At 40.4% G+C, this 19,816-nt stretch overlaps 1 protein-coding gene across 6 annotated transcripts in view; it reads right to left on the reverse strand.

Moving 5' to 3' along the window:
* DGKB (diacylglycerol kinase beta) overlaps nt 1–19,816 on the reverse strand; it is a 692,138-nt gene that overhangs the window by 348,595 nt on the left and 323,727 nt on the right. For all 6 annotated transcript variants that reach the window (XM_043968094.1, XM_043968091.1, XM_043968093.1 and 3 more), the window contains 2 exons: nt 18,127–18,216; nt 14,704–14,864 (listed from right to left, as the gene is read on the reverse strand). In XM_043968094.1, coding sequence (XP_043824029.1) covers nt 14,704–14,864; nt 18,127–18,216 — 251 coding nt within the window. The remainder of the gene's footprint in view (nt 1–14,703; nt 14,865–18,126; nt 18,217–19,816) is intronic.

Consider the following 19,816-nt stretch of genomic DNA (forward strand, 5'->3'; position numbering starts at 1 on the left):
ATAGAGGTATTCACAAGGAGTTCAGAAAAAAAAAAGTCCTACCTATCCTAGAGTTCCAGCTGGGTTGGGTTCTTCCTGAAGTCCTCCTCCATGAGCCTGCTTTAATCAGGAACTCCCCAGCAAGCTGATTGTGGAAGATTTTTATAGGTCTGAAACAGAGGCAGTCCTTACACACTGCTTCATGCTGATTGGTTGGTGTCATCCAAATCCACTGATTTTGAAGGTGTTCTCAAGTTGAGTTGACAGTCTAGCTTCTGAGAACAATGCCCTCTTAAGGGATAGTCAGGTGTTATTACAGTCCAATTAACTTGAAGTAGGCTTAATCAGCAGTCAATCACTCTCACTTGATTCAATCTGTATAGATTAATTTCCAGGTGGGTCTTTGAGTATCTGCTAAATCCCATTATTTCATTTTCCTTTATGCTTGGGCAAAGATTTTTGTGGTGAGCACTGTTTATTTTCTCATTTTGGGGGTAGGATCCAGACCTGAGGTTTCACTACCTGTTTGAAAACCTCTTCTGTGATACACCAATGCAGCATGACGAAGCAGAGAGATGACAGCCTCAGGATCAAGAAGGTCTCCTGATGTGTTGTCTCTGTTAGGCTGTAACCATGTAGATCATGTCACCTCTCTGACCTTGAGGTATTTCTCCAAGAGAGTAAGATGCACAGCAGTTGATGCTTGGCATTAGTGAAGCCTGGCATCACTGAGACGATTTGGTAGCAATGTGAAGGATAGATTAGAGAAGGTAGATATTACTGTTACTACAAGGAGATTAGAGGGGTAGTTTAGATGAATAGATGAAAAGAGCACAAGCCCAGAACAAAGCTAGGTGCAGAAGCAGTTGAATTCAAGAGATATTTGGAAGGTAAAATTGACAGAATGTGGCAAATGTTCTAATATGGAAAATAAGGGGGAGGAAGGAGCCAATTTTAACTACAAGGACAGTTGACTGGATGGGTGGCAGAACTATCAACAGGGCAAAGGGAATCCAGAGGACAAAAAGGTTTTGCAAAGATGAGAATGATTTCCAATTTGAACATATAGGATTGGAATTCTCAGCAGTAAACTCAGGTGACCATATCCAGCAGGCAATCAGAAAAAAAAAAGCATGGGAGTGAGGGAAGAGACAAGACAAAGCCTTGAGGAACTCTTAGAGGATGAAGTAGGTGGAGAAAGGGATCTTAGGAAAAGGAAGAGAGTCATGATGGTGGAGATTTGCCAAAGAGAAAGGGTAGAGAACTTGTCAAAAAAGAGGAGGCAGCAGATATGGGTGGGCCATTGGGAGTGTGCCTCATGGCTGGCCCAGAGGCCTAGCCTCTTCATGTCTCTTGTTTGAGGTACAATTTGAGAGTATACTGGGGTCATCTGGGGCACCTAGAAGTCTACAATTCTTGATGTTAAGGAGTTCACAGGGTGAAAAGCTACTGTGATGAATGCACATTTACATCAGCCTCCAGAACTAGAAGAGTAAACCGCCCGAGAATGAAATGAACCACAATCATGTTATGATAATGTAAATCAGGTATGGTGATGAATTGTTAATCATTACTTAGCAAATTAGGACTTTCTGGGAGAAAAGAATGCCTCCTCACTGGTCTAATGAATAATATTGCACTTGGACTAATAGAGTTGTAAGTTAATTACATACCACACAGCTGATTTCGTTTCATTTACCTAAGGAGCCATTCTGATCCCTGGTGCAGATTAATTATGTCTTCAGGAATATTCTCTTCCTTCCCATTGCCTCTCAGATTATCTGAATGGGCACCACCAGTACAGCTCTTGTGGGTGTGCTCTCCTCATTTTAACATTCCCTGATGCTGTTCTGTATCCTTCCCCTGGCCCCAGATACTCATAGCCATCACCTTCCCAAAATACTTTGTGCTTCATCTGCATGTAGTTCATGATTATTCACATACGTGTTGTTTCCCCCTTGAGTGTAGGGCCTGCTTTATTTCCGTCTGTGTATCCTCAATGACTGACCCATAGTGGTCACTTTGATTACATTCATGGCTGCCATGTTTTGTGAGTTTCATGGTGACATGGTCCATCACAATGAAAGAAGCTTAAATGACTGAAATGGGACACTGTTGAGGAAGGGATTCCCAGGAACTCAAAGAACAGCTACATTCCCCTCTCCTTGCCTGGCATACCTAGCCAGCATTGAGTCTGTTTTGGAAGACTCCATTCACTGAAGGGCTGCATTTCCTAACATCTTTTAGTAACACGGACAAACCAGCACTCAGCCCTTGCCATGTATTATCTCCTATTTTCAATGACCTAGTTCTTAAAAGTCCTCAGACATATAAAAAAATAACATTTTCCCCCCAGATGTCCAAAAAGTAAAAGTTCTTTAGCTCACAATTACATGCTTTTGTTTTACCTTATAATGAGTATTTTAAACTACAGCTTCTTCCTTTACCATTAGTGAGAGCTCCTGTGATCAGATGTGAGCAAGAGAACTGGCAAGGAGGCTGCTGAAATGACTCAAATATCAAATTGAAAAGGGGAAAAAAATCCCACTCCATGCATCCCACTCAGTATTTAAGTAAGCTTAATACATTTAAATAAGAGAAAATCTGATTAAAATATAATTGTTAATAATTATGTTTGCAAAACCCCAGAAATGATTAAAAGTGGAATTATTTCTTATTAAAATGAGTATCATTTCATTCTATTCACTTCATTCCTCAAATAAATCAGATCTTGCAGAATGCTCTCAGTTGGATATTCCATTCTGACTTTTTCAAAGCCAGGACAATCTGATTAACAACTGAAATCTGCTGTTGCCTTTCGCAGGTGACAGGCTGATTTGTAAGACTTACTTGTGAAGAGTAAATTAAATTTAAAAAGAGCTATCAAATGAAAAAAAAATAAGCCAGACTAGAGAACAAGACCAGTAATATCACCTAGCTCAGCTGCTGATTGAGAATGCAATCAGCTTTTCAAAGAGTTAACTATGTTCAGAGTGAAATATAATTTGGATGTGTTGTATGAGTGGGTTCTCTTGAAAGGGTCTTTCTGGTTGGTGGTGGAGGTGGGGAGACACCAACTCATAGAATAACTAACTGCTTCTCAATTCATGGATCCCTAAAGATAGAAAATCTTTTTCTGTTTGAAAACTTGACAGGGAGGAAGGTTTAAGATGTCCATTTTTTTTAAACAAGTGAACCACAAAAATACTTCTTTTCCCCTAAAATTCCTGATAGAATATTGTCCCCATGTAGCTGCAAAACCAAACAATTGTGTTATTCCCATAGTGGAGTGTGGGCCATAAAGCCCCACTTCCTCTAGGAGGTAATATTAGCTTATATTTGAAGTCACTGATCTCTCCCTGGAAGAATATTTGGCTTGCAGGGGTGGGGGGAAGCATTTCCACGGAGATAATGACCTCTTTCAGGGAGCAAGTGCTTTGCTCCACAGTCATCTTGTAACATCAAGACAGACAGATGCTTCCCTTTCAAGAAGAACCTTTCACTCAGGCACAGCATTAATATCATTCTGTGTGTCCCCTTGTCAGGAGATAAGAAGGGTCACAGTTGGCAAACACATTTTCTGAGCTTGGACACTTTCTCCTCTGGGAAGTAGAATGAGGCTTTAGTATTTGGTTATTCGAGTGAAGGCTCCAAGGATTCATTTAGATGCACAGTTTGTATTGAAGAAGCTGGGATGTCTCTAGGTGTTGCATTATATAAAATCAGCACCAAGGCTCAACTTACTCAGCATAATTTCTAGAACACTGTCACCATCTGGTCAAGATAAATTTAGATCTAAGGAATAAGACAGGTGGAAGAATGTAAAAATACATAGCATTTGTAACAAAGCAAAAGCTCCAGGGCTGATCAAAGCCTGGAGAGCAAGATGGCGGACTGGCAACTTGGATCCCAGGCTGTGCAGGACCCTATTGACTGGAGGGAAGCCAGATCAAATCTCCACTTCTGAAGGAAGACTAGCATTGAAGCATGATGGGATCACCTCTTCCTTTTTGTGGTGTTCTTCAATCAAGAATCTGAGTGTCGTCACATAAGATAAAGCTGATGATCAAGGGTACGTGGCAAGCAATTCAGACCCATAACTTAAAATTTATGGTGGCCAGAATTAAGAAGTCATATTTTCCTCTGAATTGGCAGAGTAACAGGCTTTTAGTAACTGACTAGTGCTGAAGGATATTAAATCATGACCATGTGAATCTCTCTCTGATAGTGCATTTGGATAATAATCTATAAGAAGGCATAAATGTCACTGAACCTGGTGACACTGCTGATCATTTCCTGGGGAGCCCATTGGAGCCCAATGGATGCCCCATTCATTAGAGGCCTCAGCATGAATCAGGCCTGCTCTTCTACGTTGGCTCCTATGTACTCCACAGTGTGCGATGCTAATTTGTTTCTGGATCCATCTTCCACAAGCTGGGGGACATTTCCAGAAGCATTTGAAATTCTCCTGGCTTTACTTGCTTATGCTCACAGTGCTGACTTCTTTATTGAAGAGCGTCCAAATTGGAACTTACTGGGATGATTAACAGCTGCTACAAAATCAATCCTCCATGTAGGGAAAACAGAAGCAGCCCGACATGAGGACTTGCATGTCTCACAGGAGCACTGTTTTGCTAGGAGCAAATATCTATGGATGTGAACAAGTCCAGTATCATTTGCAGGGGAATGGCCTTAGGCACAGGAGTTGAGCAAGAAAGGACAATAGGACAGGGGAGAGTGACTGTTCTTGAACATATACTCTAGTCAATTAGCTTGCTTAATAGCAAGGGGGCTCATTGTTACTGGCAACAAAAAAAATGGCTCAGCTGATTTTTTTAACTGACTGCAACATTTATTATATTTGAAACCATGTCATGACATTGCAGCTGTTGTAATTTATCTCCCAGTCAGTCTGATCACCTTTTCAAACTGAAAAAGAATACAGACATTTGTAGATCTGCTTTCTAATGCCCTAGTATGCTACTTCTAGGACTGGGAGGTAGCTGGGAGCCCAGGCTCCACTGAGGCTATCCCAGCAATAATTATAGGACTAAAGATTCTTTAAAAATATTTTCTTCTCTATTAGCATCAGGAGGAATGCATCGGTTGCTTCTAAGGGAATGAATTCATTGCTGGCTGTGTAAAAAGCCAATTAACATAAAAAAGAGAGAAAGTCCATCAGCTTCTCATGCTTCAATTCTTACTTTTGCCCAAAGTGCCCTTGGCATCAATATCAATCAATGATTCCCAATGAACAGCTGGTAAGGTAATATATTGGTGATGGGTGTGCTTGGAGTTTGTACAGCAGATAGACATTGCAACTTCTTTAGGCCTCAGTTTCCTGATCTGTACAATGAAAGGCTAGAAGCAATGTCTTTCTTCAAGATCATCTTCACTTCCACCTCTGAATCCATGATCCTTTGATTCTATAGTATGAACTGGTGACTGAGAAATTCCTACAGAATAGGCATCATGCTGGTCTCTGGGAAGGCAGTGATGGAAAACCTCTTAAGATCCACTCTTTTCAAATAATAACATTCACTCTCCTCCCCCTTCCACAAAATAAGAACAAACGGCCATGGACAGTATCCAGGAACTTGAGGAAAACAGTCATATAGGCAGGACAACCATCCCGGGCCCCTTTTGTATTCAGACCTTTTCTTTTTCCATTAAATTCCTTTTGCCATAAGGAATAGGAGACATAATAGCACAGTTGAGAGAGTAGAATTGGACCCAAAATCATGGAGGTGACTCCATTGGGAGCTCCCTGAGGGCAGGGACTGTCTTTAGACTTTCTTTGTATCCCCAGCACCTAGGACAATTCCGGTACATAGTAGGTATTTAATAAATGTTCATTGACTGATTGGAGATCTGAGTTAAAATCCCACTTCTCATTCTGACTAGCTGGGGAAGCTGGCAAGTCCTTTGCCCTTGCTATGGTAGAGCTCACTTCCCATTATTTATCAACTAAGTCACAGGCCATAGGTTTCTAATTTGTGTTAAAGGTAGAATTTATCACAATGAGATTTCTCCACAGTGAAGAAGAGGCAGATCTTCCCCCTTTTTAATTTGGTGAAGAACTATTAAATATACACTGCGTGCAGGAAAATGCTGCTTCTTACTAGGGAAAGTGCAATAACCACAAGAAACCTCAATAGGATTTTAAGGTTTTAATGCACACAAATATGAATCTACAATATTTAAAATAAAAAAGTTATTTGTTATAACATATAATGAAATATTCTCCTGTGCTATTGTGCATACTGTGTTCTTTATAAATCATGGGATCCTCAAAACAATTGGAAGATGAAGGCTGTTGTCATTCTCATTTTACAGAGAAGGATATTGAGTCTGCAAGAGGGTTCCCAGCCAAAATGTCTCTCTGGAAGGTAAAGACTCACGTTTCCTTACCTCATCTGGAGTTTGATTAGTTATAATTAGCTGCAAAATGGCACAAGTAAGTGTATTGTCTAGTAAAGGGTTCTTAGAGATAACCTGTTCCAATGGAGAGTGATGGACTCACAGTCAGGAAGAGGCAAATTCTTAAACCATTTTCACCATTTACTACCTGTGTGACTGACTCATTTCCCCCATCTGTAAAATGGGGATAATGACATAAATAACTACCTTGAAGGTTTGTTATCAGGTTCCTAAGAGATGATGTCCATAAAGTGATTTGTAAGTCATAAAGTACATTAGAAATTAGAACCCCAAACTATAAATAAAAGGTATATTCCTTTAAAAAAGAAAGAAATATCAGCTGTCTATAGGAGAGGCCAAATCAAGATTGATGGAAAATTGAGAAGAGAGAAAGCCATTCAACCTTGTGGAGTCCAACAAGGGTCCAGGTTAGCTTTAGGACATGATGCCTATGTTCAGGAAGAGAAGACTTTCAAAAGTTAATGAAGAGAAAAAATGTGACCCAAGAAATGGAGATGAACCATGGAATACCACAAAGGAAATAGAAGACATTATGGGAGTGGGAAGCAGCTGCTAGAGGAGTTTGGCCAACATCCAATCCGACTCAGCTGCCATGTATGAATGGCTTCCAGTGCCTCATGCTCACCTCCAGGATCAGACAGAATGCCCTTGGTGACAGCTTAGATCCCATTGTGTCTTGGATCACTGCTCCCTAACTGGTCTTCTTTTGTAAACTGGTGCACCTGCTCACTACCATGGAAGCTAGTGAGTACCCTCCCCCCAATAATAGACAGACTACCCCAAACCTTCAAGCAAAGGCTGGATGGTCATTGTTTGGAGATGCTGGAAAAAGAGTTCTTGATCTGGAAAAAAATGGGACTAATGACCTCTGAGGACCCTGCAATCCCTGCTTAGCCTGGAACATCCCCCTGCAAGGCCCAACCCCTTCTCTCATTGGACAGTGCCTCCTGGAGACTACATTTTGTGGAGAGGACCAGAACAGCCTGCCTGGACTCCCCTTTCAGTCTTGTTCCTGACTTTCTGTACTTTACACACTAGGTGCTTCCATTCACCGATTCCAATTCCTAACACTGCTTCGACGGCTTCTTTTTGTGTGTTGTCTTCACCCATCAGGATGTCAATTACTTGAGGTCAGGCCATAACTTTCTTTTTTTCTTTCTTTCTTTTTTTTGAATTGGTAACTCTAGCACTTAGCACAGTACCTGGCACAAGGCAAATAAACCCTCTTCTTCACTTTCTTGCAATTTCTTTCTTCTTGTACCTTACTTAGTATTTTATACTTTAATCACACAATTTCCAATACATATTCTAAATGATGTATGTATGTATGATGTATGCATGCATTCATGTGTGTGTAATGCTGTTAAGTCAATGAAATGTATTTATCCAGATATATTAGGGTTAGCTACTGCTGTTCCACTTTAGAAATTTAATGCTGCGGGAAGAGTTCTAGCTTAAGAATGGTCGTATTCCAGAAAGGAAAAAGATGAGAGATGATATGGCGAAGGGAGATTATGAGAATTTTCAGAGCTGTTTCCATCTTAGTTACTTAAAATAGCCTGTTACAATAATTAGCTCATTTTTAAACTCCATAAGAAATGTAGTGGCTCCTCAGGTTCATTGGTTCCCTCCTCATTTGCTTCCCGGCATTTGTATTAGACAAAAGTGTTAGCAGTACAATCACAATATCTCGGAGCCCCTGATATTAAAAATTGGATCATTCAGTCATAGTTTCAGCTCTCTAAATGTACATTTGTATCTATCTTTTTTTTTGGGGGGCAGGCAATGGGGGTTAAGTGACTTGCCCAGGGTCACCCAGCTAATAAGTGTCAAGTGTCTGAGGCTGTATTTGAACTCAAGTACTCCTGAATACACGGTCGGTGCTTTATCCACTGTACCACCTAGCTGCCCTGTATCTATCTTTAATTAACTGCTGAGTACTTTGTGATTGAGGCAAAATTTATTTTTTTCAGACACAATGGAATAATAAAAGGATTGATTGTTTATCAGCATCTTCTGGATAGAAAGGCATTAAGAGTAGAAGTTGAAGAAGAAAAAAAACCAGTTTTTTGGAACTTTCCTCATCTTTGTGGAGGTGGCTACACTTAATAGTGGTAGCCCTACTCTTGTGCATCAATACACCTGTAAGGCTGATACTTTCCCTCCCTGAACCCTCCTTTCTCTACCATACCTCATTCCTACCTTCTCCTATTGGTGACTTCTCCTGAGCTGTCAGTTCTTTCTGTCTCACTTCTGGATGTTCCTATTCTGTTTTCTCCACTATCAGACCTCCTATTATCTCTTGACATCAAAGCTCAATCTCTTAGTTTTCCACTTGTCTGATATTTTATAAAAGACCTTCAGAGAATGCCTAAATTCACTCAGTCAAAACTGACAGTTTAGCCAAGGACTTTTCGCCCTTGATCTCAAGTCACTGATTGAGCCTTCTTCTCACCTTTTTACAATATCACCTGCTCACTCTTCCCGCAGCAATATATATATATTAGATATTAGAAACATTGTCAACATGCAACTTTGAAATTCCCCAAATCTAAAAAGGACCCTATAAATATATGGACAATAATTTGAGCAGAGAAGATGAAAGAGGGTAGAAAGAAGGAGTAGGCACAAGAAAACCTGTAAATCATAGAAGGATTCAGGAATACATGTTTTTTTGTTTGTTTGGTTGGTTTTTTTTTTGGAAGTATGGAGTGGGGGAGCGTCTGTGGAGGTGGAACATTGCACAAATGTCAGATTTTTCAATATGTTATCAGTTTTGCTATTTTCCCTCTTTTTCTTTTTTTGTTCCTTTTTTCTTTCTTTTTTCCTTCTTTCCCTTTCTCTTTCATTCTTTCTTTCCCTTTTTTCTTTCATTCTTTTTCTTTCCTTCCTTCCTTTCTTTTCTCTTTCTTTCTCTCTTTTTTCTTTCATTCTTTCTTTCCCTTTTTTTCTTTCTTCCTTCTTTTTTTTTCTTCTGTAAGGGAATAGTTCTCAAAGTGTGGTCTAGGGGGCAGCTAGGTGGCACAGTGGATAAAGCACTGGCCCTGGATTCAGGAGGGCCTGAGTTCAAATCTGTCCTCAGACACTTGACACTTACTAGCTGTGTGACCCTGGGAAAGTCACTTAACCCTAATTGCCCTGAAAAAAACAAAACCAAAACCAAAGAAACCAAAAACAACAACAAAGTGTGGTCCAGGGATCCCCAATTGTCTCCAAGCAAAGTAAGATCAAGACTATTTTCATAATAACACTAAGACCTTTCCATATCTAATTCTGTAAATGTAGATAAATATAACCCACATGAAGAAAAGCTCTTTGGGGAAAGGGCCTCAATATTAAAAAAATAAATAAATAAAGGGATCCGGGGCAGCCTAGGTGGCGCAAGTGAATAGAGCACCAACCCTGGAGTCAGGAGTACATGAGTTCAAATCCAGCCTCAGACACTTAACACTTACTAGCTCTGTGACCCTGGGCAAGTCACTTAACCCCAATTTGCCTCACAAACAACAAACAAACAAACAAATAAAGAAAGAAAGAAAGAAAGAAATGAAGGATCCTAAAAACGAAAAAGAATCCACTCCTGGAGGAGCAGCATGTAGGACGCATTGGAAAGCTAGCAAAGTAAGTACAAAAGATATAAAAACAATTTTAGAAAAGACCCAGCAAATTTCAGACTATTTATAGGCAATTTGTAATAAGTGGGAGGCAAAGAATTTTAGATTAGTAAGTGATTAAATTGTTAGGGAGGGTTTAACTGAATTAAATAGAAATACTTTTAGTAATCATTTATTAATTAGACTATTCTAGAATAGTAAAGAGTAAAGTACCTGTACAAGTTATTAATTACTTTGATAAATTTATGGATTTGTGATGTGGTCAATAAGATTATTCTGCACAATGACTCAAATCTTAATCCAGAAATGTCTGTGTGACTCTTTTCTGTGTTATCTCAGAAGTCTTCTATGGGAAGATCGCCCCACATTCTAGACGACCCTTTACCCACTCTAGGCATTCCTTTTCTATCGATGCATCCTGAAAACCAGCACATGCTGATACAGTTTTGAAGTGAAAACCACCAAGGGCAGGTTGTGTTGTTGTTGATGGTGATGATGATAGCATATATAATAATAAAAATAGACATGTTTGAATAGCATGATAGACCAAACTGGAGAAGGAAATGGCAAATTGCTCCATATCTTTGCCAAGAAAAACCCGAATGGGGTCACAAAGAGGCAGACGTGACTAAAATGACTGAACAACAAAAATACACCATATACCATAAGTTTGAAATGGTATTTTACTTAAATACAAAAGTTCACATCATGCTATATAAATTCTAACTGTTATTATTATTATTAACACCCCCCTCCAAAAAAAGAGAAGTGAACAAAGAGAGCTATTTTCAATGAATATCAGTAGGGGAAGAATGCTAAACAAAACAAGGAATTAAAAAAACCAAAAAAAACACACAAACAAAACAAAACAAAAAACATAACAATTTCATGAGAGGAGGAGCCATTTCAATTTCTTTTTTTGTGTTTCCAGCATCTTGTAAAGTATACAGGGGCTAGAACTATGCTTTCATTGGTATAGAGGGCTCCCAGATAAGAAGATTGTTTCCTTTTCCCAAGGAAGTTCTACCAGAATCTTCCAAATCGTCCTTGACCACTGAGAGAGTAAATGATTTCCCAAGGTTCCACATCAAGGTTTTCTCAGAGGAAGAACTTGACATCACATACTTCTGGCTCCAAGGCAGCCCCCCTACCCACCCCATCACATCTTCTCATCTAATATGAATAAATGCTAAATATTTGCTAATTGAATCATCAAAAAGTTATCATAATTATATTCAATAAATGAACAAAACTTCTGTGTCAAATATGTGAGAAAATAATGGGCTTTGCCAAAGCCCAAAGGCCCCAGCTGGGATTGATTTGGAATGATTGGATTGACTAAGAGTTGACTGACTTCGCTGGTTAATATACTTGAAGTCGACTTGGGGGTAGCTAGATGACACAGTGGATAGAGCACTGGCCCTGGAGTCAGGAGTACCTGAGTTCAATTCCAGCCTCAGAAATTTAACACTTACTATCTGTGTGACCCTGGGCAAGTCACTTAACCCCAATTGCCTCACTAAAAAATTAAATTAAATTAAAAAAATCAATTGACTTGATTGAAAACCATACCTGCCTGCCTCTGAAGAGGGTGTGTGTGGACTTTGACCTCACACGGGACCACTCTCAAGTCCCGTGAATCAATGGATTTGAATGCTACCAGCCAATTAGCTTGGAGTGGTGTGTAGGCACCACCTCTCTTCTGGACCCACAGGTAGTTTCCAATCTGACAGGCACAGAAACGTCCTCTTTTTGGCCTGAGGAATCGTAGTTTCAAAGCAGCTCTTTTTCTCTTCTCTCTACCATAGATCCTAGCTCGGCTTTCCTATCTTTCTGACCCAGGTGTTCTCTTTTTACTTATACCTGGTATGCTTTAATAAATTCTTAATGCTCCCAAACTGGCGCTAAAGCTTCTAATTTATAAGTAAAGCCTAGCTAATTTTCCCTACACTTGGGACAGGAGTAAGCCAACCACTCATTAGATTTTAAATGTCACAACAAAATGAATGCATGTTTCATAAGAAGAAAACTATTGAGTGAGAAAAATTCTTGCATCAAGTATCTTGGAAACGTATCTGATATTCAACACCTATAAGCAATTAACAAAAATATATCAAACTAAGACCTTCCCTTCCCTTTGTCCCAAATACTTCCCAGACCCACTACAGAAACCGAGCTACAGGAAGATCCGCTCCCAGGGGTGCCCTCCCCATTTGTCCCTTCTTCCCCTGATCCCTAGGTATCCCAGATACCATGAGATGGAAAGCACAACATGTCTAGTCACACAACATAGATAAGGTGAGGGTCCCCAAGTCTAATCCTTCTGCTGAGATAGAGGATGTCCAGGCTTGAACACTGGCCCTGACACTGCATCCTAAACATTCATCAGGGCTTACTACCTGCTCAACATCTTTGTCCCCAGTGACCTGAGGGCACTCTTATTAAAGTGCAGATAAGCCCTAAGGACCCTCTGGGTCTCACCATTTTCTCTGTCACTCATCTTTTAGGATTGCCAAGCATTTGTGAGTGCCCTGCTGCCGAAGTCTCATTTTTGGTTGTACCTCCCAATTAAAGTGGGAGCTCCCAGAGAGCAGGAGTTCTTTCTCTTTTTCTAAATGTATATCCACCACTTAATGCAGTGCTTGGCACATAATAAATGATCAATATGTGCATTTTCATTCATTGTCCAATGGATGTCATCAAAACATATGAATATACAGTTCTCAAAAGAATTGCAAACTCTTAACTAAGTCGGATTAATATTCCCAAACACTAATAGTTGGAGAACTATACAGTTCTGGTATAACTGGCAAAGATGGCAAAAATGGAAAGAAAGTCAATGTTGGAAGGGCTTTGGAAAGATTGACAAATACATACACTGATGATGGAGCTGAAGGTTCTGGAAAGCATTGCAGAATTGTGTTGTGATTAAAATGTTTCTTTTCTGCAAGACACTTCCCAACATTTACCTCAAGAAGTACTTGAAGAGTCCCATATATAAGAAGATATTCACAGTAGCATCTTGTGTGTGTGTGTTAGCAGAGAAATGGGATCCAAGTGGATATTTGTTGATTAGGGAATGGCTAAAGAAATTGTGGTAAATGAATATAATAACCTATGAGAAACATGGTAAGAAATAGTGTCTGGTGACAAGTTTAATCAAGAGAACTAGAAAAAATACACAATGATTCCCAGTATATAAACAGAAGTGATACCACCACAAAAATGAAACTATGCACTGTATAATTATAATGATCAGGCTTGACCCAGGGAAGGGCAGAGAAAAGTACCTGCTTCTTTTCATTGGAGAAATAGGGGTAGGGGTGGGCATGGCTAGGGAATGTTGCCTATGCTATTGGGAGTAGTCATTATGCCAACATATTTTGCTCCCAGTTTCCTACTTTTTCTTAGAAAATTCTCTAAGCCATGAGGGAAGAAGTGACTTGCCTAGAGTCTCGTGGCCAGTAAGAGTTATGGGCCAAATCTCAAGTCATCTTACCTATTCATGAGGTCTTCACCCTTTCATGGAGCACAAAAGCCCTACTTAAATCAATCAATTAATCAATCAATCAATCTCTCTCTGTCTCTCTGTCTCTGTCTCTGTCTCTGTCTCTGTCTCTGTCTCTCTCTCTCTCTCTTCCTTTCTTCTCTTGCCCAGTATAGGGTGTGCATACAGGTTTGCAGGTGCTACGTGTCTGACTGAGGATGGAAAGAGAAAGAAGAGATAGAAACACTATACTAGGTACTAGACTACAATCAAGGCAAAAGCAATGTGGATAAAACTATTTTGTATCCACATATCAGTTTGCAATAAATATTATATTCCCCCTGCCTGCCTACTGTCAACTGGTAGTATAGTGGATAATACATTAAGCTTTGTTAGGATCAAAGTTTCAAACTGACCTCAGACACTTCCTAGCTGTGCTTCCCCAATTCTGAAATGCAGACAGTAACAGCCCTTATCTAAGAGGTTGTTGTGAGAATTTAATATGATAGTATTTGTAGAAAACTTAGCCCAATGCTTGGCACATACTAGGTGCTTAATAAATCCTCATCCAGTTTCACTTCCCACCTACTCCCTAGATCCAGCATATCCATTAGGAAAATGGTAATTTCTCTAGCAATTCACATTTATCTCCTTGTGAAAGTCCCAAAGAGAAAAAAGTTAGAAACTCATTCAGTGAAATCAACCATAGGAAAGCCACCTTTTTTACTGACCTCAACCCCAGAAATGTAGTCATAATTATTGTATCTTTCTATACATCCTTGCGCAGGTGTGTGTGAAATTTTGCTTGGTTATCATTCCTTTGGAATGTAATACTCCTGATCTCAATGTAAATCAAAACAACAATAACTTGATTCTGCTCTCATAAACCTGGCATTTGTCTACTATTTGGAAATCATGCTTGAATATCTGGCCATTTTCTTTCTTAAAATGTATTAGTTCAGGTGCTTAGCAAATTGCGCAATGAACACAATTCCAGCTCCTGGGGAGCGTTGAGAGGACAGAAAGAAGCCAATCTAGTGAGAAAGCCTTCATAGAAGCATCTCCCAGCCATCTGACAAGATGTGGATGAAACTTATTGCTTAAATATTCCACCATTAGCAGCAGTCCATGGGAAGGGCCCATCAACGCAGACAAACTAAAGCCTCTAATGAGAAGACTTACCACACCAATGGAAAAATAGTTATTGATGATCGAGTAAGGCACTGGGTCTCCCTTTTCATCTTTATCATTTGGGGTGACTTCAAACCTCCATCGGTCCAGCATGATCTGGGAGCTGTTCTCAATGTCTCGGAGGATCTTCATCAGACTCTCTCCTTCATAGCCTAAGACAAAGAACAATGATCGCTTACCTCAGGGAAATTGAAAAGAGATGCTAAGGGTGGGCCTGGCTTAGCCCATCCTCATGTTTTCATGGACACCTGGGCCATAGAGGCATGGCAGAGCAGTGAGGGGAGGGAGCAGAATCTCGGCCACAAATACCTCTCTAACATCTGTGCTGGCCCTGATGCAACATCATTTGTGTTCTTGAAAATCGCAAATGAAATTCTCTGAAGGTGTAAGAAAATGGTGGAATTCAGGAAGCTCTTCTATGTTCTTCTTATCATTAAAATTTGACCAAAACCATTCCTAACACTGATTTATAACATGAAGCCTTCAAATAATTGGACTTAGGCTACCTGTCTCCACCTGTGATGGTTAAACTATTGAAAAGTTATTTAAGAGGAGAAAATATAATTCTATATTTGAGAAAGCGGAGTAGTCTTGTGGTAGGAGTCCTGAACTCAGAGTGAGTCAAAGGAAGTTGCAGCTGTGTGTGCACTGGCAAGTCTATCTCTTGACCTTGCTGGAAGAGGCTGCCAAGGGTGGTGGACCTGGTGCCAGGAAATAGCTATGGTGCATAATGGCAGTCCTTCCCCTCTTCTCTGCTTCATTTTCCTCACCTGTAAATTGGAAGCAATGATAATTACAGTGACTTCCTTCAGCTCTGTTTCACAGTCATAAGGAGGAGCAGAGAAGGCAAATGGTGAGAATCAAGGCCTGGGCAACTGACAAAGTCTGATGGTCCACAGGATGAGGACACAAGGGATTCAAGACAAGAGACGAATGTGTTTTTGAACTATTTCAGGCAGGGGCAATGCTAGGAAAGGGGAGAGCACACTCAGAGCCTGGGTGAAAGCCTGGAGATTACTGGGAGGTTATTAGGCTGAAGGTTGTCACGAGTGAGGATGAAACAGCTGAGGAAGGAAGGACAGAAGAGGAAGAGATATAACATTAGGCAATTGTGAATGAGAGAGTTTCATGGCAAAGGCATCTCCAACCTAGAGGGGGGCTAGGATCCACCTGTGGAGGGGTAGGGGCTCACAGTGTCAGCACAGGGCAACAGTTAATAAATGCTTATTGACTGATTCTCTGTGAAACCTGTAGTAAAATGGAATCCTCTTCAGGACAAGGGCTGTTTTATTTTTGTCTCTGTATCCCCAACATGTCGGGCAATGCCTTGTATATACATGATTTTGTCAAGGATTCCCCTTATTCTTGGACTGCCAGCAGATAGGTTGGCTGACACTCAGATAGTTTTGTGACTTCTCCAGTCACCTGACATCCACAAAATGCATTAGACACAGGATTTGAATCCACCTGCTCTGACCCCAAACTCAGTACTCTGCACTGTGGCACACAATACATACTCAGGGCAATTTGCTGAGATTCTCAGTGGTTCCCTGCATGATACTCATGCCTTTCCTGGAGACAGGAACTGCCCAAGAGAACTACAAATTAGGCTGGGTTCTCTTCACCTACCCTCCTCAATGCCATACTTCCCATAGTTGATGGTGTTATAAGGAAGGGAATCTGCAGAAAGAGGCACTGACCCCCAAAGAGCATCTTTGCCCAATGCTAATTCTGCTCCTCCATGATGGTTTTATGGGAATAGTACTCAGGTCCTCCAGATCCCAAGGATTGGCCATTTGTTCTTTAGGACATGACACTAAAATGTGAAATTGTCACATACCTACATGATATTTAGAAAGACATTATTATTAATGAGAATAATGATAAATTATAATGATAATATTCATTCAGTGCCTTGAGATTCAAAGTGCCCTTTATATGTGTTATCTCATTGGATTGTCACAACACTATGAAGTATTATCCACATTTTAGAAATGAAGAAACTCAGGCTGAGAAAGTTAAATACATTGCTTAGAATCATGGAGCAAGGAAGTGTCTAAGGAAGGATTCACACTCAGATTTTCCTGAGTCCAAGTCTCACACTCTACCTACTGTGCTAGATAACTTCCACAAGAAGGAAATGGAAAGTGTATTCATGACTTGGTCACAGTACCCATGACTTCATCCCTATGGCAAACACCCAGAAAAAGTCACCTGAGACACTTAAAGGCTAAGTAACTACCATGGTCACATGACTCTTATCTGCCATTAACACTAATGCCATCTACCCCTATCCACATAGAAAACCATTTCCCCTCCCTTAAAGACACACATGCATGGGTGCTCAAAAGTACAGTGACTGATGGTCCCACAGTCAGTGGTTTTCTATTGGTTCATTTTGTTCTTTTTTTTTTTTAATTCAAAGATGAAGACATGTTTTCTCTTGACTCAAATGCTTTATGACAACCTCTCATTCAAGCTCTTAAGCCCACATCTCAAACTTGAAATTAAAATTAAAATAAACGTATTGACCAACCCTCCTGCCCAAATTTCACCAAAAAATTTTCTACAGTTCCCATGGAGACATCCTTCTTCACATGAATTTCTTAATTTAGGATACTATGAACATTCCACTGCACCCACCCTGGGGTGCAGGGCTGCCTGCCTTCTCATATAGCTCAGAACTCAGAGGCAATATCTTATCCCCTGCCCGGATGCATGTATTTCCATATAAATTCTGGGGACCATCGTCAAGACTTGGTTGTCTCAGGGGACCAAAGATTCAGGCTTTGGGCATCCCTTCCTCACTACCTGAGTTCAAAACAGCCATGAGGAGCCCAGCCACTCTTTCTGAGGCTTGGCTGGTAGATTCCAATGGGTAAGTCCAGCTGATTCAACTCAAGTTGTCCTCAATGCCTCCCCATGTTGAATATCTTTCCTCTCTCCCTCCTATGGGTAAGTAAATCTTGGGGGTTTTGTATATAAAAACTCTAAATATATAATTTTCCCCAATCTTTAGCCTAAATGCTGAATGGAAGGACCTGAGTCAGGCTTTACTCTTAACTGGCATCATAGGTAGAATGGCCTTAATACCTCATTAAGGAAAAGGGGATTTTTCACAAGATCTTTCATCGTTCAATACTCCTGAGAGACACAGTCAGGTGACTCTTCCATATGCCACTGGTTCCCATTGTTATCCCTCACTTGTCATATGCAAGCCAATGGGAAGAGGAAAAATAATGCTGTTTCTTATGGACTTGAGGGAGGGGAGGAAATACTTCTCATTCTCTCAGGTTGCTGCCCAATCCATTTTGAATAGGACACTTCCTGAACCAGTGTGTCTGGGTTAGCCAAAGCCCAATAATTTCTATTTTCTTTCATTCATTTGTTCATTAATTAATTCTTTATATTTACCTCCTCCCCATCTGAGGCATCTGGCTAGGTCATTACCGGTCCCAAGAGGTAGGATCGCAACGGGAGGGTGCTTGACTATATTGGCCTTCTCTGTGGAATGGGAAAGGAAACAGACAAACACATACAAAGAAAACTAAGTAAGAACAGGACAATGTAAGCAATGCCAACTCTGGATACTCAAATGTTTGAAGTAATGGATTTTGATGTTAGGAGGTAAAGAAAATTAAGTTCATACAAATTCACAAGATTTACCCACATTTACTCACAAACATATAGAAGCACTTCCAGTATATCCCCCAACACACAACAAGGTCTTCTTGGGCAAGATTTTAATGTGTTTTTTTTTATTTGATTTTGTACCCTTAAGGCTCAGGGTCAAGCCTCTTGGCTGGCAAACAGTGAGTACTTAAATGCTTGATTTAATGTGTATTCTGTTACCTAGGAAGAAAGTATCAGGCATCACTTGGCTGGGATCTCTAAGAATCCTACAAAGAACAAAATGTAAAAACAGGCTCACAGATCTAACCCCTTATTATGATTTTGCCACTGCATTATTTGTCCAAATGTATATAGGAATATCATAAGTTGCATTCTGCTTACACACCTTTGTAACATATATCACTCAGGAATTAGATTACAGGAAGAAGAGAAGAGCTAGTCATGTGTGGCTCCGGAGGGATGGCCGAGGCCTGGTCCGCCTACTTAGCCGCTATCCTTGCAGTGGGGGAAGACCTGCAGTTTGAGGAGGACATGGAAGATGGAAGAGAAGCACAGGATGGATGGATGGGCTATGATCTTCATCTCTGAAAGGGCCTTCCCACTCTAAGAGATCACACATCTGTGGGGTGATTTGATCATAGACGACAATGTGGCCAAGGCTATTTCATCCACACTTTCTTCTGTGCTTCTAGAACTGGTTCTCCCACTAGTCCTACATCTATTGGCAGAATTCATTTGGAAAAACAGAATTAACTGGAGAAGAAATTTGAATTCAATGTCACCTTTTCTGCTGATCACATAGATGGGGTGATTTGTGGCTGAGTTAAAGGGGCTCAGGATGAAGAGCAAGAGGAGACCCCTTGAAAGGGATGCCTTTCTATGAGATAAAGCCTTCCTCTTGGGACTCCCAGGAACACAGCTGTCTGCTTGAAAAAAGCAGTTTGAATCAGTTTAAATAACCAAAGGATTTGGATTCCATAACAAATCCCCACCAAAGTCCAGATGCTTTTAGTAAATCATGTAGTGGGGCAGCTAGGTGGTGACACAGTGGATAGAGCGCTGGCCCTGGATTCAGGAGGACCTGAGTTCAAATCCAGCCTCAGACACTTAACACTTACTAGCTGTGTGACCCTCGGCAAGTCACTTAAGCCCAATTGCCTCACTAAAAAAAAAAAATCACATAGCACCTGAGGGATCCTCTGTAGTGTATATATGCTGCTTACCTGGTAATGTTGGGGTAGAACCCAGATGCAATGCCTTTGGCCTTCTTCTTTAATCATAATATCTGAAGGTAAACTTCAAGATGCTAACATTTGAATACCGGTCACAAAGTGTTAAAAAAATGATTGCAAAAGAGCTCTGACATCACAGAGCCCATATTTATGAATGTGAACAATGGTCATATGTTCATTCAAGGTCAATACATCTAGAAAAGTCCCTAGTAGTATGCTGGATAGACACCTTCTGTACA

Source organism: Dromiciops gliroides, chromosome 5 (genome assembly GCF_019393635.1).
Source record: "Dromiciops gliroides isolate mDroGli1 chromosome 5, mDroGli1.pri, whole genome shotgun sequence".
In the NCBI taxonomy this organism is placed as follows: domain Eukaryota; kingdom Metazoa; phylum Chordata; class Mammalia; order Microbiotheria; family Microbiotheriidae; genus Dromiciops; species Dromiciops gliroides.